This window comes from Quercus suber, unplaced genomic scaffold (assembly GCF_002906115.3).
Source record: "Quercus suber isolate HL8 unplaced genomic scaffold, Cork oak 2.0 scaffold_242, whole genome shotgun sequence".
NCBI classification, from domain to species: Eukaryota; Viridiplantae; Streptophyta; class Magnoliopsida; order Fagales; family Fagaceae; genus Quercus; species Quercus suber.
The window spans coordinates 524613-552207 of NW_027069699.1; the positions used below are offsets into that span (position 1 = coordinate 524613).

At 33.8% G+C, this 27595-nt stretch overlaps 1 protein-coding gene and 1 long non-coding RNA gene across 4 annotated transcripts; both read right to left on the minus strand.

Annotated features, from left to right (window-relative positions):
- Nucleotides 1-11807: 11807 nt before the first annotated feature.
- Nucleotides 11808-17988, minus strand: LOC112005001 (uncharacterized). Of its 3 annotated transcripts, none has more exons than XR_010631780.1 (4): nt 17642-17988; nt 15958-17561; nt 12777-13665; nt 11808-12689 (listed from the first exon to the last, which is right to left on the minus strand). It is a non-coding gene; the product is annotated as an uncharacterized LOC112005001 (long non-coding RNA). The 3 variants fall into 3 exon arrangements; XR_010631781.1 differs by having other exon boundaries at nt 15958-16538; nt 17642-17979; XR_010631779.1 differs by lacking the exon at nt 17642-17988 and having other exon boundaries at nt 15958-17634.
- A 512-nt stretch (nt 17989-18500) lies between these two features.
- Nucleotides 18501-21723, minus strand: LOC112004966 (disease resistance protein RUN1). The gene is made up of 3 exons (XM_065780639.1): nt 20349-21723; nt 20064-20238; nt 18501-18651 (listed from the first exon to the last, which is right to left on the minus strand). Exons 1-3 carry the CDS (start codon nt 21354-21356, stop codon nt 18602-18604), a joined length of 1233 nt encoding a protein of 410 aa, XP_065636711.1. The 5' UTR covers nt 21357-21723; the 3' UTR covers nt 18501-18601.
- Between the last annotated feature and the right edge of the window lie 5872 nt (nt 21724-27595).

Consider the following 27595-nt stretch of genomic DNA (forward strand, 5'->3'; position numbering starts at 1 on the left):
CGTGGAAGATGGGTCAAAACTCAAAAGTTCATTTTCTATTTCCTATCAATTAATTTTTTATTAGAGTCGGTGGGCATCCCACTACCAATTTTTGCATAAAGTCTTTCTTCTTTATTTATTGTCACCAACTTTTGCTTTTTTCACGTGGACGTGGCCTCATCTGTGCAAACCTTCGTATGTCTCCAGAAAGTACTTGGAAGCTATCCAAAACAAAATAAAAGGAAAACGAAAAATGCTAGGAAAATAGCTGGAAGGTAAGGCCACTTTGTACACGAAATCTAATGCAAAATGGACTCCCTCAATATCATAATTCATTGAAGTCTGGGGATACTTTAATTGATCAATAATATCTTTATTTTTAATAAAATTAATAAAAATAATACAAATTTTATTTAAAAATTTTATTAATAAAATACTAGTTTAATAAGATAATAAATAAATATTAATTTTTTTTTTTTGGTGATCGATAATTTGTAAGATTATGCTTCACACTTTTTTCTTTTTTTTTGTCACTTCTAGACGAAATGGGTAACTAAACATAAAATTCTAACTATATAATTAGTTGTCAACGTTTTCAAACTATATTTTTTACTAGCATCTCAAGTTTCAAAGGCTCGATTTTGGCACATAAATCGAGTTTTAAAGACTCGATTTTCATAACCTAATCATATTTGATGTGGCATATTTTTTCATGTGGCGACCACATAGAAATCGAGTTTCTAATACTCGATTTCCAACCCTTATAAATATAAACAAATAAGAGAGGTATAGAACAGAGAAACAACCTAGAGGAAAAAAAAAAAAAAAAAAAAAACCAGAAGGAGAAGATCAAATCGGACCATCGCGAGCGACCCAGAGGCCCAGGCCGCGCGCCAGCCCCGGCTGCGCCTGGCTGGTGAGGCTTTCTCTCCCTCTGAGCTCTTTCTCTCCCTCTGATCTGAGTTTTGATTAAGATTGATGTGTTTGGGATTTTTGAAATTTGTTTTTGGGTATTTCGGTACATGGACTTAGAATTTTATTTTATTTTATTTTATTTTTTTGTGTGTTAGAAATCAAGTTTAAGAAACTCGATTTTCATGTGATCGCCACGTGGAAAAATATGCCACATCAGATATGATTAGGCCATGAAAATCAAGTCTTTGAGACTCGATTTATAGGCCAAAATCGAGCCTTTAAAACTCGAGATGCTAGTAAAAAATATAGTTTGAAAACGTTGACAATTAATTATATAGTTAGAATTTTATGTTTAGTTACCCATTTCGTCCCTTTCTTCTTCTTTTGTTTTCTTTGACCATCAAGCCTAACTTTAGCTGCTCTTTCTGCGTTGACTCCATATGTGTAGACCTTTATATGCATAAGAAAATACCTGGATGCTAAAAAAAAAAAAAAAAACACTCAATTTTGTATGAGGAACCACATCCTCATCTTTCATTTTTTATTATTATAGAGTTTAGAAACTCTAATGCTTTTTTGAGTCGGTTTGTAAGGACTTAGGCCCTATTTGATTAGGGTATTTGAACAATAGTTTTTTAGTGTTTGAACACTAAAAACTATGAGCTAAAAAAAAAAAAAAAAAAACACATTTGGTAAGGGTGTTTTTTTACTAAAGTGTTTGAGTTACATTGCTCATTTTTAGGTGTTTAAACATGGAATTTAGAAAACTCATCTTACCAGTTTTCAGTTTTAAAATAACGTTGCTCAATAGCACTTTTGTAAATATGTTAAAAACCATGAAGCCCACTTGATTAGACAAAACAGAAACAAACTTCTTTCTCCTCAAATAAAAAAATATTAAATGGTATTGTGCTTGTCATCCTTTTAAAAATAAACACACAATTATGTTTTTTTTTCACACACTGAAACATGTTATTTGAAACATAATACAAAACACATTTTTTACTTTATAAATATTGTAAACACGTGTTTCAACAACACTTTTTAAACCATAGTTTTCACATCATTTTAAAAATTTGCAGACTCAATTTCAAGATTTATTAAAATAATTTGTGTGAGTTGTTAAAAAAAGAAAAAGAAAAAAAGAAGATAAGTTCATATAAAAAGTTGTGACCAGAAAGCCTCCACCCTATCATTTATAATCAACTATTTAAACATGTTATAAAATTGAGTATACAAGTGAATGTATTTTTGGATTAATACGAAGTAGCTTGTAGCTCCATAAATATGCATATATATATTTAAAAATACACAATAAAATGCATAATATAATTTCGATATATATAATTTAAATACTATTGATAGTCATTTTTATATTTTATTAACTCTTTAAAAAATTTTGTAAGAATATTATTAAGTATAAAATATAAATTGTCCATGTTTATTTATTTATTTATTATTGTGAGTCACTTTTTTTTTATGATTCATTTATTCTAAATTTTTTAATTTTTATATTTAATAATACATTTTGGTAAATATTTATGATCGTAGTCCTACTCACTTTTGTTTTGTCTATCAAGTTGGTCATTTTCACCCCCATAAGGTCTGGCTTTTTCGTCCATGTTTTGACCGTGCCGGACAAGTTAAGTTTAGTGACATTTTACATTTCACATTTCACATTTGTCAGTTTCACTACTAGCTATTTTCACGTGGGCTCTAATTGTGCAGACTTCCATGTGCTTGCACAGGAAAACACCCGGAAGCTATCCAAAAAAGAAAAGAAAAAGAAAACACTTTAAACGTATGGAGGAGGAAGACGAGGGCCACTTCCGCAATTGCACTCACTCAAAATATCACAATTTATCAAAATGGAAAAAAAAAGGGTGATAAGTTGATGCAAAAAATGGGGAACAAGTTTCTAACCTATGGACCACTTAATATATTGTAAAATTGAGTATAAAATTGAATTTATACTTATATTTATTTGAATGGATTATTTGTGAATGCCAGTTCCTCTTTGGGTTATTTTTGTTAAATAATACTCTTTAAAAAAAAAAAAAAAAAAAAAAAAAAACCCACCAGATTACTGCCACATCCAACCCATCTAAACCCAAAAGATAAAAATCAATCCATGCCTCACTACAAAACACACACAAAACCCAGATCGATGAAACCATTTGACCCACAGGGCCACCAGATCAACGCCACCAACATCACACCACATCCAGGCGAGATCAGCGATCTTGAGTGAAACCATCATCGGCAACATTAGCAGCCCACCAATCTCCACCGATCCATACCTACCCCAATTGTACAATCCAGCTGCCTCTCTCTCCACCAATACCCACCACATGTCCATCATGATCCCCTCCACTCCGGCACTCTTTAGCGCCTGCAAACTCGTGTTCATCGCTTTCCTCCTATTCACCGCGTTGTTCATTGTCACGCTATCCAACGGCATCATCACGGAGAGATTGGCTCGTGTCGCTCTGAGCACCGACGATCTGCACGGACTCAATGATGGCGATAGACTGAAATCCATGACGTCTAGTTTTTAGATCTTGCATCAGAGACTCGACACCGAAGATTTCTACACAAACGCTGCCCTTACTGTCGCAGTTGTCTCGGTTGAGTTCGTATTACCTGTTTCCAACAGAATCGAAGTTTCGGCGAGAGCTCCGATGTGGTGCATGCTGCTCAACGCCATGTAGTATCTGAGAAAGTGTGATAGAGAAGAGGGAGAAAGAGAGGAAAGTGTGAGAGACAGAGAAAGATAGAGATAGAGATGAGAGATGAGAGAGAAAAAAGCTAGAATAAAATTTTAATATTATTTTTGGCATATTGCTACAGTACCAACTTACATTTAAGATGGTACCGTAGTAGGCCAAAAAAATTTAGCCTTTCCTACTTTAACCTTACATTTGGCATTTGGCCTTCTAGCTGCAAATGCTCAAGAAAATACAGCTATCCAAAACTCCCCTCCTAAAAAAAAAAAAAAATTGTATGAGGAACCTCATCCTCACGTGGAAGATGGGTCAAAAGTTAATTTTCTATCACCTATCAATTAATTTTTATTAGAGTTGGTGGGCATCCTATATAAATTTTCACATAAAGTCTTTCTTCTTTATTTTTTGTCAAATCAACTTTTGCATTTTTCACGTGGATGTTGGCTCCATCTGCTCAAACCTTTGTATGCACAAGAAAGTACTTGGAAGCTATCCAAAACAAAATAAAAGCAAAACGGAAAATGCTAGGAAAACAGCTGGAGGGTAAGGGCCATTTGCACACGAAATCTAATACAAAATGCACTCGCTCAATATCATAATTCATTAAAATCTGGGGATATTTTAATTGAATAATAACATCTTTATTTTTTAAAAAAATTATTAAAAATAATACAAATTTTATTAAAAAAATTTATTAATAAAATACTAGTTCAATAAGACAATAAATGAATATTAATTTTTTATTTTTTTGTGATCGATAATTTGTAAGATTATGCTTCACACTTTTTTCCTTTTTGTCACTTTTTCTTCTTCTTCTGCTTTCTTTGACCATCGAGCCTAACTTTAGCTGCTTTTTCCACATTGAATCTATATGTGCAGACCTCTATATGTAGAAGAAAATACTTGGAAGCTAAAAAAAAAAAAAAAGAAAAAAAAGAAGAAGAGGAAAACAATCAATTTTGTATGAGGAACCACATCCTCATCTTTCAAATTTTTTATTTTATTTTATTTTTATTTTTATTTTATTTATAGAGTTTGGAAACTCTGATGCTCTTTTGAGTAGGTTTGTAAGGACTTAGGCTCTATTTGATTAGGGTGTTTGAACAATAGTTTTTCAGTATTTAAACACTAAAAATTGTGAGCTAAAAAAAAAAACGTTTGGTAAGATTGTTTTTTACTAGAGTGTTTGAGTTACATTGCTTATTTTAAGGTGTTTAAACACGGATTTAGAAAATTCATCTTACCAGTTTTCAGTTTTCAAATAACGTTGCACAATAGCACTTTTGTAAATATGTTAAAAACCATGGGGCCCACTTGATTAGACAAAACAAAAATGACTTCTCTATCCTCAAATAAAAAAAATATTAAATGGTATTGTGCTTATCATCTTTTTAAAAATAAACACACAATTATGTTTTTTTTTCACATACTGAAACATGTTATTTGAAACATGGTACCAAACACATTTTTTGTTTTATGAATACTATAAACACGTGTTTCAACAACACTTTTTAAACCACATTTTTCACATCATTTTAAAAAATTGCATACTCAATTTCAAGATTTATTAAAATAATTTATGTGAGTTGTAGAAAAAAAGAAAAAGATGATAAGTTCATATAAAAAGTTGTGAATAGAAAGTCTTAACCCTACCATTTATAATCAACTACTTAAACATGTTATAAAATTGAGTATACAAGTGAATGTATTTTTGGATTAATATGAATGAATTACTTGTGAATTTTGATCCCTCCATCTTATTGTGCTCATTCGAAATACAAGTTATTTCAGGATGATATAAAATAAAAATAAAACGGATTACATGTGAATTTTGGTCATTTACATTGTAGCTATAATTTCTTCAATATAAGATTTTGAATACAAGTAAGTAATCAGCTTAGTCTTTATGATGTAATCTACCCCCTCTTATTTTAAAATTACACATGACCAATTCTAAAGACAATGGTGATGGCAATTGGGAGTAGATGCAATTATGTTGCAGTGCCAAAATGTGAGGTGGTTTTAATATGATAAGTATTGTGTAGAAAAGACAACATATTCAATTATATTAAAGAGAATTTAATTATATTCATTGAAGTAGTTTTCCTATATATTTTCAATAATTGTACCCTCAATTTTAGGAAAATTTTAGAGAACAAAAATGTCACACACACACACACACATATGTTGTTGTATCCTAGGCCCTTCCATGTCCAAGTCCTATTTTAAAAATATTTGCCTTGTTACTTGTTGATATTATATCATATCGGTATCCAATTTTCGTGACACTGGTAGGAATATATAGGAATAGATTATCTAGTGTTTCTATTCAAACATTTATGTTAGGTTCTAAGGAATTAGGAACTAATATATTAGAACTTCAATTTGTAATGTTGGCAAACCATGATTAAAACGTTTTAGTCTTGTTTAGACTTGCTTAAAGTATATGTTTCTATGTAAAGTTGGAATCGAGTTACTGCAGGATTTACTGTGTAAATCTGCCTGGCTCGATCGATCGAAAGTCATGCAGATCGTTTTTCTGCAGAATTTTCTAACTCAGCCCAAGCCCGTTTGATGTGTAAAGTTTTATGTTTTGTCTTAAGTATAAAAGGGAAAACCCTAGCCACATTTTGAGGTGGCTCTTTATGCTGTGTGTGTGAATCTTTTGTGAGATCTAGAGGTGTTTGCCTTCATACATACTTAGGGTTATCAAAAATCAAGACTATGTCAAGAACTTAGTGATCATTCAGTTGTAGATTCAAGAGCTTAAAGATATACAAGCGAGAATGCTTGTACTTGCTGAAAATTCAAGAAAGAAGTAGTCCATAGACTCGGAGTTGTCACGTGGTCGTGGTAGTAAGTTTTCTACTCAAGGTAGCAATAGGATGTTAGTGGTCTAAGTCGCTATTGTGTAAACTTCAATTCTTTCATAGTGGATTTGGTTTACCTTGAGGATAGCTAAATTAAATCATCCCCAGGTTTTTTACCGGTTTGGTTTTCTAGGGTCATCATATCTTTGTGTTCTTTATTTTCCACACTTTACTTTGATATGATATATTTGTGTTAACCTAAATTTGATAATTTGACTAAGTAATCACTTGGCTAATTAACTAGGTTAATCTGGTTGTGTTTTAAGGGGTCTAAAAACGTATAAGTGGTATCAGAGCAGGTAGCTCTCTTATTGTAGATTTTTCGATCTAAGAGCTGATCCTTGACTCCGATTGGAAAATATTTTTGCTAATATGTCAACTTGTCTACTTGTTGTTTTTGTCTCTTATTGCTTTTATTAAATCTTTCCTTGAGCATCTTGTTATAATTACATGTGATGATAATTATTTGTGTTATACTGCTTTAACCGCCTTAAAGGCACGTGATTCTTGTCTTTGGTATTTGGATAGTGGTTGTTCCAGGCATATGACAGGAAATAAAGCTTTGTTCAAGACACTCTTTGAAGGAAAGATTGGGACAGTTACGTTTGGAGATGGAAGCAAATCTGTGATTAGAGGCATTGGAACTGTAGACATTCTAGGGTTGCTAGTTTTTGAAGATGTTTGGTATGTTGATTGTATTTGTATTGGTGTGAGAATAGCTGACGACTGTTATGGCATAACACCAAGTATAAGCAACAATTGTTTTAGTGCAAAGATCAATCAAGTTGACTTATGGCATCAATGGTTCGGACATGCAAGTCACAAGCAATTAGAGAAGATTTCCAAGTGTGATGTAGTTATTGGTTTGCCCAAGCTTGAGAAGATAGAAAAGTGCATCTGTGGACCATGTCAGATGGGTAAACAAGTGAAGTCTAAACATCCGTTTGTAACTGATGTTTAAACTTCAAGACCTCTAGAGTTGTTACACATTGATCTTATGGGTCCTGCCAGAGTTCTGAGTTTAGGTGGAAAGAGGTATATTCTAGTAGTTGTGGATGATTTTACTAGGTATACATGGGTTGTACTTTTGAAAGATAAAGCCGAGGCTCCTGAAAAGATGATTCATTTGAGCAAGAAACTGCAAGTTGAGAAACGTACTATGATAGCCAGAATCAGAAGTGATCATGGAAGAGAATTTGAGAACACAAAGCTGGCTACCTTCTGTAATGATCAAGGCACACATCAAGATTTCTTTTCACCCAAGACACCACAACAGAATGGAATAGTGGAATGGAAGAATAGGGTTGTTCAAGAGATGGCACATGTCATGCTACACAATAAGAAGCTGCCCAAATCCTTTTGGGGAGAAGCAATTAACACTGCTTGCCATACACTTAACCGAGTGTATTTCAGACCTGATTCCAAGCAAACTCCCTATGAGCTCTGGAGAGGAAAGAAGCCTGTTGTCTAGTATTTCAGGATATTTGGTAGTGACTGTTACATTCTACGTGATAGAGAGAACCTAGAAAAGTTTGATGCAAAGAGCGACAAGGGATACTTTCTAGGATACTCTTCCACTAGTAGAGCATATAGAGTGTACAATTTGAGAACCAAAACAGTCATGGAGTCTTCCAATGTTGTGATCAATGATGAATTAAGTTCAGAAAGTCATTCAAAAAACACTTCTCCGGTTCAAGAAAAGATCATGGAAGCTAATGATTCACTACCTAATGATTATGTGGGGAAGCATACTGAGGAAGAGTTGCTGTTGTTGAATGATGCAGTCTCTGTACCATCAAATTCAGAACCATCCACACTGATTCATGAAACTCGACAAGAACAGAGTGAGCTTAGTCCTCCATCAGAAGAGAAAGGTACCTCCACATCCTTGGTTAAAGGTCCATCTTCTAGAGTTAAGTTGAATCACCCTACCACAAATATTTTGGGTAGTCTAAATGATAACATGAAATTGAGATCCAAGGCCTTGAATGTAATCACTCACTCATGCTATCTATCCCAATTAAAACTGAAAAAGGCGGATGAAGCATTTCAAGATGCTAATAGGGTTAATTCTATGCATGAAGAACTTCATCAATTTGTTCGGAATGATGTGTGGGAATTAGTTCCTAGACCAAAGGGAGTCAATGTGATTGGAACTAAGTGGATATTTAAGAACAAGTCAGATGAACATGGTACTATTATAAGAAATAAATCAAGACTTGTTGCTCAAGATTACACACAAGTGGAATGGATTGATTTTGATGACACATTTGCAACAATAGCAAGATTGGAATCCATTAGGATACTTTTGGCCATAGTAAGTCATCTGAATTTAGGCAAAAGCAACATATGCAAAACGACATGGCAGGGATGTTCTGTTTTATCGAAGCACTCAACTCAAGCACCAATTAATTGTTTAAATTTTTTTCTACATCTAATGTTTTAATAGGTACGGTTGAGATTTCTACATCTACCTACACCATCATCTTTTCTTAAACAACTATTGTTTTATTTTATCATTATTATTTTAATCTTTCAAAAATAATAGAATATAGAATAATAGAAGTAGTAATGTAAATTTTCTCCAAAAAAAAAAAAATAGTAATGTAAAAAACAAATATAGCTTTAATAGTGTAAAATGTTTTATTTTTATTTTTACGTTTTATTTTGGGATGTGAATGCTTTTTTTTTTCTTTATCATTTTTTTTTTTTGTCAATAAGATGTTATTTACAATTCGATCTATAAATTTATTTTTAATACATAATTTTAGATTACAAAAATTTGAAATTTATACATTTAATTGATGATATAACTATTGATTTTTATTCTTCTGAAAATTTTGCAAACATGAAGCATATAAGAAGAAAATGTAATCTAACCGCACATTATTGAAAATTTACATCTAATAAAAGAATAATTAGTGGAGGTAGAGCTTTCTGACAGACTTTGTCCTCAAATTAAAAAAAAAAATGGTTAGCAAGATAAAACTATAAAGAGGAAATGTATATATACTTCTCTATTAATCAAGTGGCCATCCACTCTTTCGCTATAATTTCTTCAATACAATAAGACAGTAATGCTGTTATGCCAATAAGTGAGGTGATCTTAATAAGATAAAACCTCATGGAAAATAAGACAAAGTGGATTATAGTCAATTGGAAAACACGGGGAAGTGGAGGGCCCGTGCATACGGACTCTTAACTTTTTTTTTTTTTTTCCACAAAAAAAAAAAAAAAAAATTGTATGAGGAACCCTTCCTCACGTGGAAGAGGGGTCAAGAGTTGATTTTATATGACCCATCAATTAATTTTTTTATTAGAGTCGGCATCCCACTAAAAAACAAAAACAAAAAAAAAAGAAAAAAGAAAAAAAAAGAAAAGGAAAACAGAAAATGCTAGAATAACACTGGAAGGTAGAGGCCACTTGCACACGGAATCTAATACAAAATGCACTCGCTCAATATCACATTTTATTAAAATTGAACAGTAATGTCACTTTGTAATATGGGAATACTTAATTCAACAAAAATATCTTTTTTTTTTTTAAATATTAAAAATAATGCAAATTTTTTTAAAAGAAAAATTATTAATAGATGTGATAATTAATATGATTGGTACTAGTTCAAGATAATAAGTAAATATTAAAATTTTTGTATCTTTTATACTCTTTTTGAATAAACTCTGTCATAGAGTTATATATTACAATATTAAAATATAAATAGAGAAAGTTCTCTGGTAAGAGGTAGCTTGTTGATCTTTGTAACAAATTGGTCATGGGTGATACCTATGAGCCAGCATCAAGAGGATGGAGAGATAATTTTACATGTTAACATGGGTTATTATGGTTGTTTTACCAAAATTACTTATATTTTGAAGAAACTCAGGCTTCTCACAATATATCAGCAAAGTGGAAGTGAAGACAATTAGGCAATACTTCATACATGTAGATATAACTCTTAAAAGCAATTACAAGAGCCAAGCAACATGATTTACAATTGTTTGAAGTACAACCAATTAATTTTCAATTTCAAAAGCAGTTATAGCTTTTGTCTACCAGCTGCCTAAGACTTTTTTTTCCTTTCTATAGCTAATAAATTTGAGTTACATATGAAAAAGAAAACTTGGGAGCAAAATAACAGACCAATCAAATTTAAACACAAATGCATTGATTTAGGTTAATGCGAAGATAATTCAATACAAAACTAAGGTCATAGGTTGTGCTATGATAAGATGATATTGGGTAAGCTTTGTTGCATATGGTATACAAGTGAGATGATAAGATAATTTAACGTCAATTTGTACTAATATCACAAGACAATGGGAACATAAAGCTGTAAAACTATAGATTGCCTAATTTGTTTTACAGCTTTTAACATCATCTTGAGGTGGTTGGCTATTTCAGTTTTTTTTGACAGCATGAATATCAGATAATTTAATTTGAAAGAATGTCCACCTACTCAACCTACCCTGATTGAATTTAATTTTCTAGCTGCTCAATACCTAAGGATTTTTGAAGAGCAAAATATGACAAAGCCAAATCAATTAGAACATCTTACAATTATCTTATACCATCTCTTAATTTTTATTGTGTAATAAAACTATATATATATATATATATACACATGCTCCGGTTATTTTTTGAAATATGTGCAAAACAACAGCAGGACAGAAATACAAAATTTGGAAAAAGAGTATGCTCTAGGAGGGCCCTCAGTAACTAGGAGCAACCACCCTCTTCCAGTACGTTCTTTACAAAAATTGGAGAACCATGCTCCATATCAAATCTTATGGGGAAAGTGTGTGCTCTTCGGCTTCATTTTTTCTTTCTCCCTCATCATTACGTTTTTTGTTTGTTTGGTTTTCCTTTTTACTATTTTTCTTTTTCTTTTGTGATTCATGGTTTTGTATTTTGCAACAATTTAGAAATATATCACTTGTTTACTTCAACTCATAAACTTAAAATAGAATATCCTTAAGTTCCCTATTTTATGTGAGATGAGGTTTGGCATGGTAGAAAAGAATAGTCTCTTTTACTGGCATGTTATTAGTTTGTTTAATAAATACTAGCCTCTACTATAAAAAAAAAAAAAAAAAAAAATCATATATACTAATTCCTAGGAGTCTGATGAGATTTATATGTTTGTGAATGAAATAAATTTTCCATACTACATCTCAATAGTCCCTTAGGAATTGATTGGATAATGCAACCCCAAATTAGTATATATGATTTTTTTTTTAATGAAAAAAAAAAAATAGAAGAGCCTCTAAGCATACACAACGTGTATGCATAAATGCTAGTGTTTTATATATATATATATATATATATATTTTGATTAGAAGTATACTTCGTCCTTTCAGAATTCAATGACAGACCTTGCTATAACACCAACAACGGTTCCATCTTCGGTCCCTCCCTCTTGGAAAACCATTAAAAAGAAAGTACACAAGTTAATGGACAAAAATGGGTCTGAAAATGGACTTACATCCAAACTCAAATGCATATTGACTAACCCAGAACCACTACATTTTGTTAAATAAAATGACATATATATGAAATCAAAATAATGAAACAAGGTACGAGATGCACGAATCAATCCCTGGGGAACTAAGAAACTGTCCTTTTGCTGGGAGGCTGCATTTGCTATCCTTAGTGCTTTATAGCATACAGGTATACTGATCTAAATCTTCATACTACCTAAGAAAGTCATTAAGCTGATTGGGCCGCAATTTAGAAAATCCCTTTGCACTGGAAGTGATAACTCACGTACTAAGTAGCTTGGAATTCAGTGTGTGTGGGACTCAAAAGAGTTGAGGACCGTAACAAGTCAACAATCATGAGGTATACATGATATCTTTTTCCTCAAGCTCGCTCAATTTTGTTGGCTTAAATAAAAGAAAATCTGCTAAGAGATAGATCCTTTTGGATAATTAGAATTTACCAAAAATTCAATTGGGGCTGGAGGAAACTCCTCAAGCTTAGAGAGTGAACAAGACAGTTTATCAGATCTGTGGGGGATGGAAAAAATATTTTGTAGCTGGATTAATGGCATGCTGATGATATTGTTTACACCGGGTATGAACAGAGTAGTACATGATGCTGCAAGTGTCTTGAGGCAAAAGCTTGTGGTAGCTCATCACTACATTGGTTGAATCACTCTAGAATTTGACAAGAATTATATCCAAAGCTTCAATCATAGTCCTGTTGAACAGAAGCATGATGTCCAATGAGAGAGAGAGAGAGAGAGAGATAGATGGTACTTTCAAAGGAAATACACACATTTATTACCAGTAAATCATTTTGGTGGAGTTGAATATCAGGGTGTTGGTCCTCAAAAATCAAAATAAATGCTATTTCTACTGATCTGCTCTAGATAAATGGGCCTTCTCAACCTTCCAGAATATAGGTCCTCATAGAAGCAACAAGATTCACTCTTGATTATCATTTGGAATATCACTTGCTTCTGATTGATGGATGAGATCCACATTGTGATAAGTCTCTTTAGAGCATTTAATGATTGTTTACCCAAACTCTTCCTCCTCTTGAGGGTATAATAAACCTTACCCACATTTCTGCGCCATCAAACCGGGGAAGTCGCTTACAGCTGAAACCTCAATGTGACTGCACTGAAACATAAAAAATCTGAGAATGATCCACAAGGCATGTTGTAAAAGCCAAATATATCCCTCCATATCTAACCACGTGAAGTTCCCTTTAGTGATGCAATAGACCAGGGAAGATTCTAGGCTACCTTTCTTACTATCCAAATGACCACTAATGTGGTGGGTAAGTCTTAATCAAGATTCACTTATGATCAGATGCCCATGAAATGAAAATGAAGCACATAGAGCTAGTCCTTTCCATTTACTGAAATATGTAAGTAGCTGGATAGACAGAGAAGGGGCGGTACTTTGATGGCTGAGAATTCACCTTGAGGGAGAACACTTATATATGGAGAATGGTTGATTTGAGAATGATTTTAATGGTCTAAAATGTTATTCCAGTACATCTTCACGAATGATGTCCCAATTATCATAAAGGGAAGCCTTACAGTGGATTGAATTTGCCAAATCTGTTGTGCATCTTCTTTGTATACAAGACGGAGTCCGTGCTTCTGCACCACCTATCCTGACCAGTCGCTTACAATTGAGACCTCTTATGGATCCAATGACTTTCCCTGCAGTGACAGCAATAACTTCTACACCATCAGCCCTCTTTGGAGAGTGGAGATACTAGCAGAAACAGATAACAGAATTAACAAACAAAAAGGTGTTCCTAGGAGTGGATTTCATCTAATGATAAACATCATGTTTATAGATTGATCTAGCATTTAAATACATATTGATTCAGACAGAACCGTTAAATAAACTGATAGCCATAGGATAAACCAAACAATAAGTTGACAGGTCATGTAGGACAACATTCAACTTTGGAAAAATTGATTGAAAAAAAGAGGAAATAAATAAATAACATAAATATTAAAAGAAATGTGAGTCAAAGTTATCCATGGAAAATTTATCTTACCAGATCACAAAGAAAAGAAGAAATAAATGAGGTCTTTTATATTATTCTATAAAAGAGACTAAAGAAAGCAGCTGTGCAAGTAGTGGAGGTTAATTCTAAAACTAGTTTTCCATTGTCTTTAAGAATGGGATCAAGGGGTTGTTTCTGTCCTCAAGGTGAACTTCCTAGTCAGAGCTTCTAGTTCCACTAGGTCTTGCCTTATTGTTTGCGTAAACTCTACATATCAGCATGTTAGAACTTACAAGACTAACCCACACTTCTGCACTGTCAAGCTTGGCCAATTTAGCAATCGAATCCTCAATAAAGATGATTCTGATCAGAAATAACACGATTACAGATATTCAACTGATAGCCAATAATTCAACAACTACAATTACTTCACAGAAAGAAATTAATAATACTCAATGAGAGCAACAAGATTGGAGATTTTTGCAAGTTTCTTCTTTCCAGTTGAGTGGTACAACAACACTGGGATTGCATGCACCTATTGCATTCTCCTATGGAAAATTAAAATAAATTCAATAAAAAGAGAGCAACAAAGTGCGGATTTTACTCTCCAACAAAATTGATGAGCACACAATCAGTTGGGGCAACTAGCAGAAATAACAAACACAAATTACTGATCTTAAATGGCCCTTGTCACAGCTTAAAAGGAGAAAGATATGCAAGCATATGCCAATGAATTTAAAAAGAAAAAATAAATATACAGCTACAAACAAACAAGATCCTTTAGAAGGAGAAAGATGGCGACTTGCAAAAAATCAATATTATAGTTCAAAAGAAAGGAATCAATATTATAGCTTTACTCTATGAATCAACAGAGCTAACTTATTAGACATATACACACACACATGTTGGGAGTTCTAGACAAAATTTCATCCTTAAATAAATTTGCTTAAATGAAAATAGAAAATAATGACATTTTGTGGACAGTTGCTCATGGTCGGATTCTTACTTTGGATAATCTCATGCTTAGGGGCTGCTCTTTGGAAAATTGGTGTTGTATGTACCGTTGTAATGGGGAATCTGTGGACCATTTACTTCTTCATTGTTCTGTTGTACCCTCTTTATGGGTTTATATGCTTCAGGTTTTTGGTATTCAATGGGTTATGCTAGGCTCTGTGGCGGGGTTATTTTGTTGGCATCATTGGCTTGGGAATCATATTCAGATATTTCGAATTTGATTCCAAGTTGTTTGATGTGGATTGTATGGTTGGATCAAAACCGTCGCTCCTTTGATGACACTAAGAAGAGGTTGGAAGAGTTAAAAGTTCTATGCTAGCATAGTCTTTTTGACTGGTCTCAATGTTGGGGTTTTACGAAGTGTTCTTCTTTTTCTGAGTTTATGTTTTCTCTTGGAATAGCCTCTTGATTTCTTTTTCTTTGTTGTTTGTTTATGTTTTTTTGTGTTCATCATCATGATCAACTTGTATTTTCTTTCCTTCTCTTTTCATTAATAATATTACTTTGATTGCCTATCAAAATAATAATAATAATAATAATGAATTTGTAAGTTTCTTATATTGGGCCCAAAAAAACAAGTCAAAACTCAGAAGGAACCTAACTTAAATTTTTCAGGTCTAATTCCAAACTCAACACCAAATCCAACTACCTAAAAGCATAATTTCCACAGGTTTCTAATCAACCAAACAATGGGTGGTGTGGTATGGGGTCAAAATTAAAAAAGAGAAAAAGAAGGGTCCTTTAAGTTTTAAATAGTTGTCCTAATTTTAAATGATTTAAAAAAAGGTAAATCAGATCTCTAAACATAAGCGGCCAAGTTGCATTAGTTGTATTATAGTCAACAAGAAAACTTTGCAAATAATTTTATCACCTTTACCGAAATCTAATTCACTTGCAAACCCCCAAAGCCCCCAGCCAGTGCTGTAAGATCCGTAAGAGGGAGAAAGAGGTGCCTTAAAAAAACCAAAGAAAAAAGGTTTACCAGCTGTGTAGATTCATCAAAGTTTCCACTTTCACTAGGATTCCTCTTCTTCACAATAAGAGTCACCTTGTTGTTGTGTGCATAAATTCCCAAACCAATTTTCAATTATATATGGTGCTCCGTCCACTTTGGGTGTGGTTGTACATCATTAAAGGTGCCTTCTGCACTAGGTCCAGCCCCATCCCCATCTTAGTCATCATGCCTTTGCTTAATGGTGGTGTCTTTTCCTGAATTATCAAAATCATCCTCATTAGGAATGATTACACAGCTGCTACACCCAGCCTTATTTTGTTTGACATCCTCAATGACTTGCTCGAATACCAAATGGGCACTGCATTTTGTAACCTCCAAGCCTGGACCGAAGGTTTGTAATGTAGCCTCAATCTGAATGAATTCATTAGCTCTGACTCAATTCAATTTTTCAAACCAGTCCGCTCCAAAGAATGTTAAGGGATAATATTCCATCCAAATATGATACGATTCAATCGTACCAAGTTCCGGATAAAGAAGATCCACTTCACCAGATTCATATCTGCTGGCTTTAATGAAACATTGAAGCTCATACGTATATCTCATATATCCTAAATCTTCAGTACAAGGAAGTTGGTCAAGTGGATAATGCAGGCAGAATACAAAAATAATGCACAAAGCAATTCCCACATGATATAAAATCAAATTGTGTTGTTCTTAAAAGAAGTTCATGGATCTAAAATAAAATAATAAAATAAGATATCATGTAGGACAGGACTCAACTTCAGAAAATTTAATTGACAGGAAAATTGAACAGAGCAAACACAAATTGCATAAAAATTATTTTTTTAAGAAAAATGAGGGAATGCTAATGTGAGTTAAATGTATCCATGGAAAATTCAGATCCCACCAAATCACAAAGAAAAGAAGAAATAAATGATATCTTTTATATCAATCTATGACAGAAGGAAGAGCACAGAAGTAATGAAGGAAACTGTGCAAGTACTGGAAAGGTTATTTATTCTAGAGCTTGTTTTCCCTCACCTTTAAAAATGGGATCAAGGGGTTTTCTTAGACTCTCAAGGTGAAATTCCTCATTAGAGCTTCTAGTTCTACTAGGTCTTGCTCATAATTATAGTTTTATATCTTTCTTTTGCTATTGCCAATCATCAACAGACGAATGAGACACCATTTATCAGATAAAGAGGCCACTCAATGGCTTATTGTTTGCTAAAACTACATATCACCATGCTGTTAGAAGAGTAGCCCACGCTTCTGCACTATCAAGGTTGGCCAATTTCTAGCAATTGAATCTTCTTTGCTAGAAATTGAGGCTAATGTATCTTCTAGTAGTCTAGCCTTATTTTGATTTTAATAATATATTTCAAGCAGTAATGAGTTTGTATTATGATTATGATTCTATTTATTAAGTGCCAAACTCCCTTCCAAAGTGAACTTGAAGCACGTAGAATCAGAAAGCCCCTTCTTAAAATTTAGAATCACAATGAGAAATTGAATACATAAGCACTAAAAACCAAAAGTCCAACCCCTCTCTCACAGCCTGCACACCGTCCACCTTAGCCAAGCCAAGGAGCATACCACTTCATAATTGTGCAATGTACCAGCCATATAAACTACAAAATTATCTCAAACTTAAATATAACCAAAATTGAACATCAGATTACAAAACAACATGATAACTGGTAGCTTTTACCTGTTAAACCAGAGCCACCACAGGGGCAAGAAAGACACAAGTTCTTCTGGGGCATAGCTCCAACTGGTGCGTTCAGAAAACATATATACAAAACAACATAACCTACTATTAGTTCTCCTGCTTTTATGGTAAGGAAAGAAATTCTAGCAAAGCCAAACATAACTGGCATGCTTGAGCCATGCCTATGTGCTCTGAAAAAAAAAAAAAAACATCCAAGGAACATAATGATGAACAGTAGACACAATCAATTGCAAACTAGTCCCATCAGAAAGAGAAAGAGAAAGAGAAAGAGAAAGAGGTGACTTACAAAAACATCCAAGGAAAAAAAAAAAAAAAGTTTCCACACAATCAGAGTTACCTTATGTGCATAAATTCCCAATCCAATTTTCAATTAGATTAGGGTGCTCTATCCACTTTGGGTGTGGTGGTTCTGGTTCATCATCAGACTCATCCTCATAATAAGGAGTGATGATGCAACTGCTAGACCCAGCCCCAGCCATAGTCTGTTTGAGATCTTCTATGTCTTGCTCGTATACCACATGGGCTCCGCATTTCGTGACCTCCAAGCCTGGACCTTTCGATTCAAATGTAACCTCAATTTGGGTGAATCCATTAGCACCCACTCGATTCAAATTTTCTTCCCAGTCACTTCCCAAGTGTCTAGAGTGAATATATTCGAGCCAAAGATGATACGATTCAATCTTACCAAATTCCTCCGATAAAGGAAGGATCACTCTGGTAGATTGATGTCCGTTAGCTTTAACGAAACAACAAACCTTATGCGTACTTATCATATATCTAAAATTTTCAATATGAAGTTGGTGAAATGGATGATGTTGGCAGAATATATAAACAGCGCACACAGCGATTCCCTTAAATTTGTTACTTAATAATAAATGTGATGGCACTTGTAGATTCACTGAAGCCCCCACATTTTGGTGCCTGTACCATTTCGGAATTTCACTTCCAGGAATTGTGAAATATGTATAAAGATGCTCCGGATAGCGTCCCTGAAATAAACAAACAAATCATGATGTTTAGAACTTCAAATGCGAGAGAGAGAGAGACAGACACAGAGAGAGAGAGAGAGAGAGACCTGAATGATATAATGTCTTAGAATTGTTGACAACAATTCACCGTAGCCTTGATTGTTAAGCAATTTGACGCAATTGTGAAGATATATATTCGGCCGAAAATCATATTCTAGACTTAATGATAATGTTTCCAGCGAGGTACACCCTCTTGCATCAATATATTCAATATTTAAAGGAAGCTTGGGCAACATTTGAAGTTGAGTGCAACCACCCAAAAAAATGTCATTCGGATTAGATAGTTGAATGATACTTTTAGGAAGACTAACAAAATTATTTCCCATTAGATATAATTTTTTTAAAGAAGACAAGCACCTAAGAACATTAGGAATTCTTCGAATATTGCAATAACTTAAATCCAGTTTCGTCAAAGACCACAAGCCCGGTAAAGAACACTCTAACATGCCCATGAGATCGGGACTTCTTCTTCCTTGCATTAAAGGAAAACTTCGGAGCTTATTGAATGATTTAGATACACATCCACGGAGAGATAATACTTTGAGATTTTTTAAGTGAACAACAGATAAAGGTAACGTTGTTATAGCAGTTCCACTCACATCTAGTTCCTCTAGACCTTCAATATTCCCCAAATTCTCTGGCAATTCATTAAGTTTTGAGCACCCAGATAAAGTGAGAATTTTTAGAGACATCAAACAACAACAGCCATTTGAAAGACTTAAAAGGTTTATGCAGTCTCTTAGGTCCAATTTTATAAGGCCAGTAAAATACTCCATTGAGAATGGCAGTTCATTTATCATAGTCTCACTCAAACAAAGTTCTGACAAACGTGACATATTTCCAATAATTTCTGGAAACTTCTTCAAATTTGAACAACCACCAAGATCAAAAATTTCAAGTGCTTCCAAGCTGATCTTGTGAGGAAGGCTTTCGAGACATTTGCAACCATTTAGATCCAATCGAATAAGTTGTTTGCAATCTCCAAGTGATGCGTGAATCTTATATAGTCTTGTACAGTGTCGAAGAATCAATTGCTTAAGCTTTGGGGCTCCACTAAGGTTCGGGATCTCAATCAAGTTTTGTGAGTCACTTAGGTCAATGAGTTTTAACTCATCTAAATTCTGTTATAAACCAATAAATAATTAGATAAAATCAAAGCTTAATGAAAATGAATAAAACACACATTTGCATAACTAAAAATCTTACCATATTTCCTTTCCATAGTTGTTTGATGCCACTACAATGCATTCTTAATTCAACAAGTTTGTTTAGTTGGAAATTGGTTGGTATGCATTTTAAATGATATCCATACCATTCAAGAAGACGTAACTCATTAGAAATATAATTGAGACCTTGTGGAAGTTGCACCCTACCTCTATTGAGGTCTTTTGGAAGTTGCACAGTACCATTTATGAAGTCTTCTGGAAGTTTCTCAATAACAATTTTGAGTAATCTCAAATTTTTCATCTTTAAGAAGGCTTCAACATTCAAGTGTTCCACTTTTTGAATAGGTATGTTTAGCATTATGCCTTCAACTACCTCTGTTCCCTAATAAACAAAAAAACAAAAAATGAAATTAGAATAATTGGTAAATTCTAAGAAAATTTTATAATAAAATATATACTTCTTTAGGTTTAGGTTTCTACTAGTCAACTTACATTATTATTCTTCAATACATGAATGACATCCTCATAAATCCACAACCTACTACGTCCACTAGGCTCTTTAGGAGATTCACGACGAATGATTTCTTGGCCCATATCTTGTAGCAATCCATGCATCCATAAAATTCCTTGGTCATCAATGGTTATGAGAGATTTGTCTATAAGAACACCAATATTGTAGTCTGGATAATAACAAAAACTTTCTAGAATATCTCTTATGCAATCTTTGTTCTCTCCATTGAAAAAACATGCAATATCTAAAAACAATCCTTTCTGCATATTTGTTAGCCCATCAAAACTTATTTGAAGTATATCCAAAATGTTTCTATTAGGCTCTTCTTTTAGTTTATCTAGGGCACTTTTCCATTCATTCGTTCTTTTAGCAAATAACGAAGAACCTAAAACTTTAAGAGCTAATGGAAGGCCATTAGCATAATTCACAAAGTCCCTGGACAAGTTCACATAATTTTCTTCAAGATAAGGTTTATGGAAAGCTCTCCAACTAAAAAGCTGCAAAGCATCATCGTTGTTCAACACCTTAGCTGTATATATATCATCCACACCACATCTTCTCAATAAATGGCTATCTCTACTTGTTATAATGATCCTACTTCCTAGACCAAACCAATCATGCTTCCCTGCCAATGCTCTTAATTGTTCTTCTCCATCCACATCATCAAGAACAATAAAAACATTTTTATTAGATATTGTATTCCTTATAACATTGATTCCCTCATAGACATTCCATATATTTATTTCACTTTCCATGAGGATCTTAGAAAGAAGTTGTTTTTGTAAAGAAACTAGACCTTGATTTTTAGTTTCTTCTCTAACATTAGCAATAAAGCTACTAGCTTCAAAGTTACCAGAAATTCTTCTATAAATTTCTTGTGCAAGGGTTGTTTTGCCTATTCCACCCATCCCACATATCCCAACAAAGCGAACACTACCCAACCCTTCACTCAAGTATGAATCCAAAATTTCCTCCACGAAGGAGTCCATTCCAACAAGGTCCTCAAAAACACATGGGAGTTTGTGATACAATTCACTAAATATCCTTCCAATGATTTTTTGGATAACTATTGATTCATGGCTGCAAAGAAAATAGCAAAGCAATAATTTTGATTACGAAGAGCTAGCCACATTTAAAGACAAAACATTCAATATAAACATAATCTTAGCTTTGTTTAGTTTAGCCACATTGAGAGTGCCTAATTATATTTAGAAATTCCTTACTAGATGGATTATGGGGGAAATTATAGAGCTATCAGGCGCCAAATTTATTGCAAGGTCTGTGTAAAGTACATACTTGGATGACTAGAATCTAGTTCTACTAGGATTAGAATGGGGTTAGTCTAGGTTATTCTACAAATAGTTAAATACTCTCTTATCAGGTGGCCAAGTAAAAAAAAGTAAGTAATAATAAATAAAGGGAAATGGTAATAAATGTCATTAGGGCATTTGTTAGTGAACCGTTTTAAGAAAGTTTTTATGGAAAAGGTAAAAAAATTAATGATTTGACAACTTTTTCAATTTTTCATAAAAGTTGTGTTAAAACTTTCCTAAAATGGTTTGTTAATAATTGCCATAAGGGCACTTGTTAACAATACCCATAAATAAATTCTAAAAGAGTAAAAAATAAATTGACCATAAATAGTAGGCGTAAATGCACTTTCAGTCCCTACATTTTGGTTTTTTTCCATTTTAGTCCCTACATTTTAATTTTACCACTTTTAGTCCCTAAATCAATTAATGCGTTCCATTTTGGTCCTTTCCGTTAGCCCACCAACGGAAATTGCTTAGGTGGCAAACTAATGCTGACGTAGCCAATTAAAAAATAATAAAAAATTTTAATTAGCATTAAAAAAAATGCCATGTCAGCTTTTAAATATAAAAAAAATTTATTAATCAATTTTAACAAAATTAAAAATGAAAATACAAAATTAAAAATAATAAAATACATCAATTTAGATCTAATTCATTTTGAACAAGAACACACAAGAACACAATCACAAATTTAAATATCAACAGATGAAGATAAAGCACAAACCCAGAACCAAACACAATATCACAAACACAAAGAACACAATAACAAACATAAATCTCCCAAGCAACCTAAAATGAGAAACATTTTTAGTAAAACATCTTCATTTTACAATGGTTGTGGACTTAAAAATGCAGTGGAACTCATTTTTCAATGTTTGTTTCTTGTAAAATGAAAAAAATTTCCTAGTTCTCAAGACACATGAAATGCATGTACAGTTGCACAAACCACCACTGATCACCCAAAAATCTAGATTGGGAAGAAAAATAGCCACAACAGCCACCCACAAACCCACTTTGAAACCCCCACCAACCACCCACAAACCCTAACAGAAATCATCACTAGCCCACCTAGAACCACCATCAACCACCCAAATAACAACCAAACCATCACCAACCCAAAATTTCAGATCAAATATCCTTGCCTTTTTAGCTGGTGAAGGTTGCAAACCCAGTTGACATTGTGATGGGTAAGGTTTAAGCCCATTTTCTCATTAAGGGTGTCTATGCTACCTAAAATCCTAAACATATTTGGGGCATATTGGGTGGGGGCTAATCTATGAACCCTTAGGTAATCCCTAGTGATTGTGCCCATGGGGATTCTCATCCCTCCCTCTATAAAGGCAATCATCGGGATTACCACTTCTCCCTCCTGCCTTTGAGCATGCCAATCCCTTTGTTTACAGTATCTAATGGAGACTCTTAGGGGGATTCTATATTGAGCTTTAAAGTTCTCTATACCCTCTGCGGAGTCTACCAAGCAAGTGAATCTACCCATGAAGGAGAAAGGGTTGAAGGTAAAAAGAAGATGAATGGAAATTAAGGGGGCCAAGGAGGAAAGGGCTCTGTGTAAAGAAAAGTAGAAGAGAAAGTAAACAGAAATATTTAAAAGACTTACGCAAAGGAAGAAACTCTCCTTGGACTGGCTCTTGATATTTATGTGTGTGAAAGTGAAGTGAATGAAGTATCTAAATGATATTTGTATCAGGGAGAAAGGCAAATGGGAAAACTCCTGCTCATATTCCCCTAAAAATCTCTAGCTGTTAGATCTGCATCGCACCGTGGAATGTGGAGAAAATGGAGTCATAAAAATTAATTGAGTGCGTGTCCCAGATGTTGAAGCGTCAGAAGCGTGCGTTGGGCAGTTGAAAAGATGTTCGTGCAAACAGAAATGACGTATGGTAAGAGTAGGGTAATCATGGTAGATATCAAAATCCTCCTTTTTTTCCCTAGGAGGAAAAGAGGAGAATTTCGAAGGGCTATTATAGGTATGATAACCTAGTAGTGTATATATATATATATATATTGAGTCGGGAGCCTAGTCCAAGGACACCTAGTAGTTCGAGGATGGGTAAACATTGTCATGAAAGTCCACATTAGTGAATGTAGAAAGGGGTCTGGTCATGAGGGTTCAGGAAGTCCTCGGATGAGCAAAATAGATGTTAGAAGGTGTGGTCCACCATCCAAAGCAACGTTTCGAGAGATTCTATTGATAAGGGTACACATCATGAAAGTACAGGACAAAGAGAAGCTATGAAATATCTAAGAGAAGCTATGAAATATCTAAAAGAAAAGCTGTTACCACCGTATTGAATACTTTGCAGCTAACTCTCTGACCGCATTAATGAGGAAATGATACATGAATAGTAATTTTCAGCATTACAGCTGCTCCCAAAGACTTTAGGAAGGTGCTAATGGGACAAGGATAACCTGGTCTACATGTGGAGGGTGGAGATGAAAGAAGGAAGAGAGCATAAAAGAGAAAGGAGACCCAGGGGGAGAGGGATCAGAGAATTGAGAGAAAAAAAACACTTTAGAAATAAAAACTAGACTTGTAACCAAATTGAAAAAAATATATACAAGAACTCAGCTCCTTGGATTGTGTCGAGGACGTTTTTCTTGGATAAAACCAGTTTATCTTTGTTTTCTGGTCATTTGGACTCACTATAATTGTTATCCGACTCATTAAAGCTTAGTTTTTTAACTCACTCTCTACAAATTCATTGTATTGGGCTCTTTGGGCCTAGATCCTTTTAATTCTTGAGCTTAGGGACCAAAATGTGTCCTTATAGTATTATTCCAAAGAAATTCATACTTATCCTTTAAATCCCATCCAGAAGATCAGCAACTTTTGTAAGAGTAGCTTTCCACATTTGTACATTTCCTATGTTATCCTTGAAACTCTCTTCATGTTTAACAAAGGTTTCACCAAAAGTTCCTCTATGATTCTGCACATCACTATCTATATAGTGAAAAACAGGTAGAACAACCAATCTTGTCTTTTCCATGCACTCAATGATCTTTGTTAGTTTAGTTAAGCACCAACTTGAAGAAGTGTAGTCTCTTGATAGAATAATGATAGCAAACCTTGATTCTTCTATTGCTTTCAAGAGCTCTGGGGTAATAAATGTTCCCTACTTGAGTTTTTCATTGTCCTTGAAAGTGGAAATGCCTTTTTGTTTGAAACCAGTATATAGATTATCAGTAAATTTTATACGAGTGTCTTTGCCTCTGAAACTGAGAAATACATTGTATTTCCATCTCTTAGAAGAAGAAGATGGTGGTAAAAGAAGAGCCATAAAGGAAATGGATGAGCTTGAACAGTGAGGTTACAAATTCATGAAATTGCAAGTTTGACTAAAAACCCTCCAAAAAGCCTCTTGGTTAATGCACATGGAAGTATGTGTTTGTAACTTTTAGAGCATCTCCACAAGCTCTCTAAACCCAAAATTTGGAGAGTAAACTCACAAAAGTTGCTCCAGCAGACTCTCTAAATCACTGTTCATTAACAAAAAATTGTTTGCTAATGAACAATAGCTCTCTTGGTAATTAGCAAAAGAAAATAATTAATGGGAATAAAAAATTCAACCCATAGATTAAAATATTCTATTTTTACTCAACATTCACAACAGCTACAACTTAATCATTCCAAATCTTTTCTCTCTCAAACATCTTTGTCTAAACCAATGAAGTCAATTTTGTACCGGAGATCATACCACCTTAGTAAGAAAAACGAGATATTTTAGTACCGAATAATATTGGTGTTTCGTTTTAGAATTACCGCTAATCTAATTATATATATATATATATATATACAATTATTTATTTATATATTAATAAGTCAAACTTCATACGATTTAATGAAAATATTTAAAATTATAAACTCATATCTCATTTAATAAATAAATAAATATATCTCTCAAGGCAGCTTTCCATGCTTGCACATCCTTTGTGTTAACTTTGGTATCTTCCTCATGTTTAACAAAGGCTTCAGCAAGATTGCCACTTTGGTTTCTTACATCAGAGGGGTTCACATGGTAAAAGACAGGCAAAACTGTCAATCTGGTCTCCTTCATGCATTCAACAATTTTTGCTAGTTCAGTTAAGCACCACCTTGAAGAAGTATAGTTTGTTGAGAGAACAATGATAGCATACTTGGACTCTACTATTGCTTTTAAGAGCTCTGGAGAAATATTCTCTCCTCGCTTAAGTTTTTCATCATCCCTGAAGGTGATGATACCCTTTTGTTTCAAAGCAGTATAGAGATGGTCAATGAAATTCTTGCGGGTGTCAACACCGCAAAAATTGAGGAACACATCATAGTTCCATCGAGGGCAAGAAGAAGATGAAGATGATGAAGAAGTTGAAGAGGGGGAGGAGGAAGTTGCTTGAGTGGCCATGGAAGCAATTGGTAACTTACTAGCTTGTTAAGCGATATGTAGCAGAGAGTGTTGCAGACTTAGAGAATGGGAGCAACAATAAGAGATCACTTTAAGTTTCTCTAGCAAGGCTGAGTGAACTTCCAGGTGACAAGCTATGAACTTTTTTTGGTTGAAGACCAGCAATGAAGTTTCCCGCTTGCTTTTGTTTTGTCTATAAAGTTGGCCATTTTCACACCATAAAGTCTGGCTTTTTTTTGTTTATATAATATAAAGTTGGCCATTAATTTTTGTTTAAGCCCGTAGGGCCATGCGGACACATGGTAAGGCAAAAGCAAAATATGCAAAAAGACATGGCAGGCATGTTACATTTTATCGAAGCACTCAACTCAAGCACCAATTAATTGTTTAAAAATCTCAACGGTTGAGATTTTTACATCTTCTTACACCATCATCTTTTCTTAAACAACTATTGTTTTATTTTATCAGTACTATTTTATTCTTTCAAAAATAATAGAATATATATAATAATAGAAGTGGTCATGTAAATTTTTCTATAAAAAAAAAAAAAAAAGCTTTAATAATGTAAATTTTTTTTTTTTTTTTTTATTTAGGATGTGAATGCTTTTTTTTTTTTTTTTTTTTATCACTTTTATTTTGTGCTTCACTCTGTTTTTTCTTTTTTTGTCACTTTCTTCTTCTTCTTCCATTTTCTTTGACTTTCAAATCCAACTTTACGCCACGTAGGTTCCATCTATGCAGACCTCTATATGCATAGTAAAATACTTGGAATCCAAAAAAAAAAAAAAAAAGAAAGTTTTTTTTTGGTAAACCAACGCTGAAATAGATTAAGTACTAATAAGTTTGTTACAAAAAAGCTCGGCTTTGTCAAAAGCCAGCAAATCCTCCACCACAAGCGGTGGATTAGCAAAATTAACAAAATTTGATGAAAGGGTAGCTCCAAACTTAGCCAATGCATCAGCACATTGGTTTGCCTTCTTGAAAATGTGTTGGACAGTTGTATTATGGAATTTCTTTAATAAGGTCCTGCAATCACCAAGCAAAGGCTTTAGCATGAGATTATTAATCGAGTAATTATTGAGAAGTAAAACAATAAGCTCAGCATCAAGCTCTACACAAAAGTCAGCAATTTTAAGTTGAGAAGCTAGCATGAGTCCATCCTTTAAAGCCCATAACTCTGCCATGACTCCAGAAGTTATTCCCAGGGATCTAGCAAATCCCATAATCCAATCACCATTTTCATTACGAATCAACCCTCCACCACCTGCTATGCCAGGATTACCAAGAGCAGATCCATCCGTATTTAGTTTTAGCCACCCCACAAGAGGTTTGGTCCACTTCACCTGAATATTAGTTCTCGGATTCTTGTTGGGTTTGTCACCGACAATTGCAAAGAATTCATCACTCTTTTTAATACAAAGGTCCTGGATGTTTCTAGTCACCATAACAGAAGAGAATAGAAAAGAATTCCTTTGATTCCATAACTGCCAAATACCAAACGGAAAAACAATCTTCCAA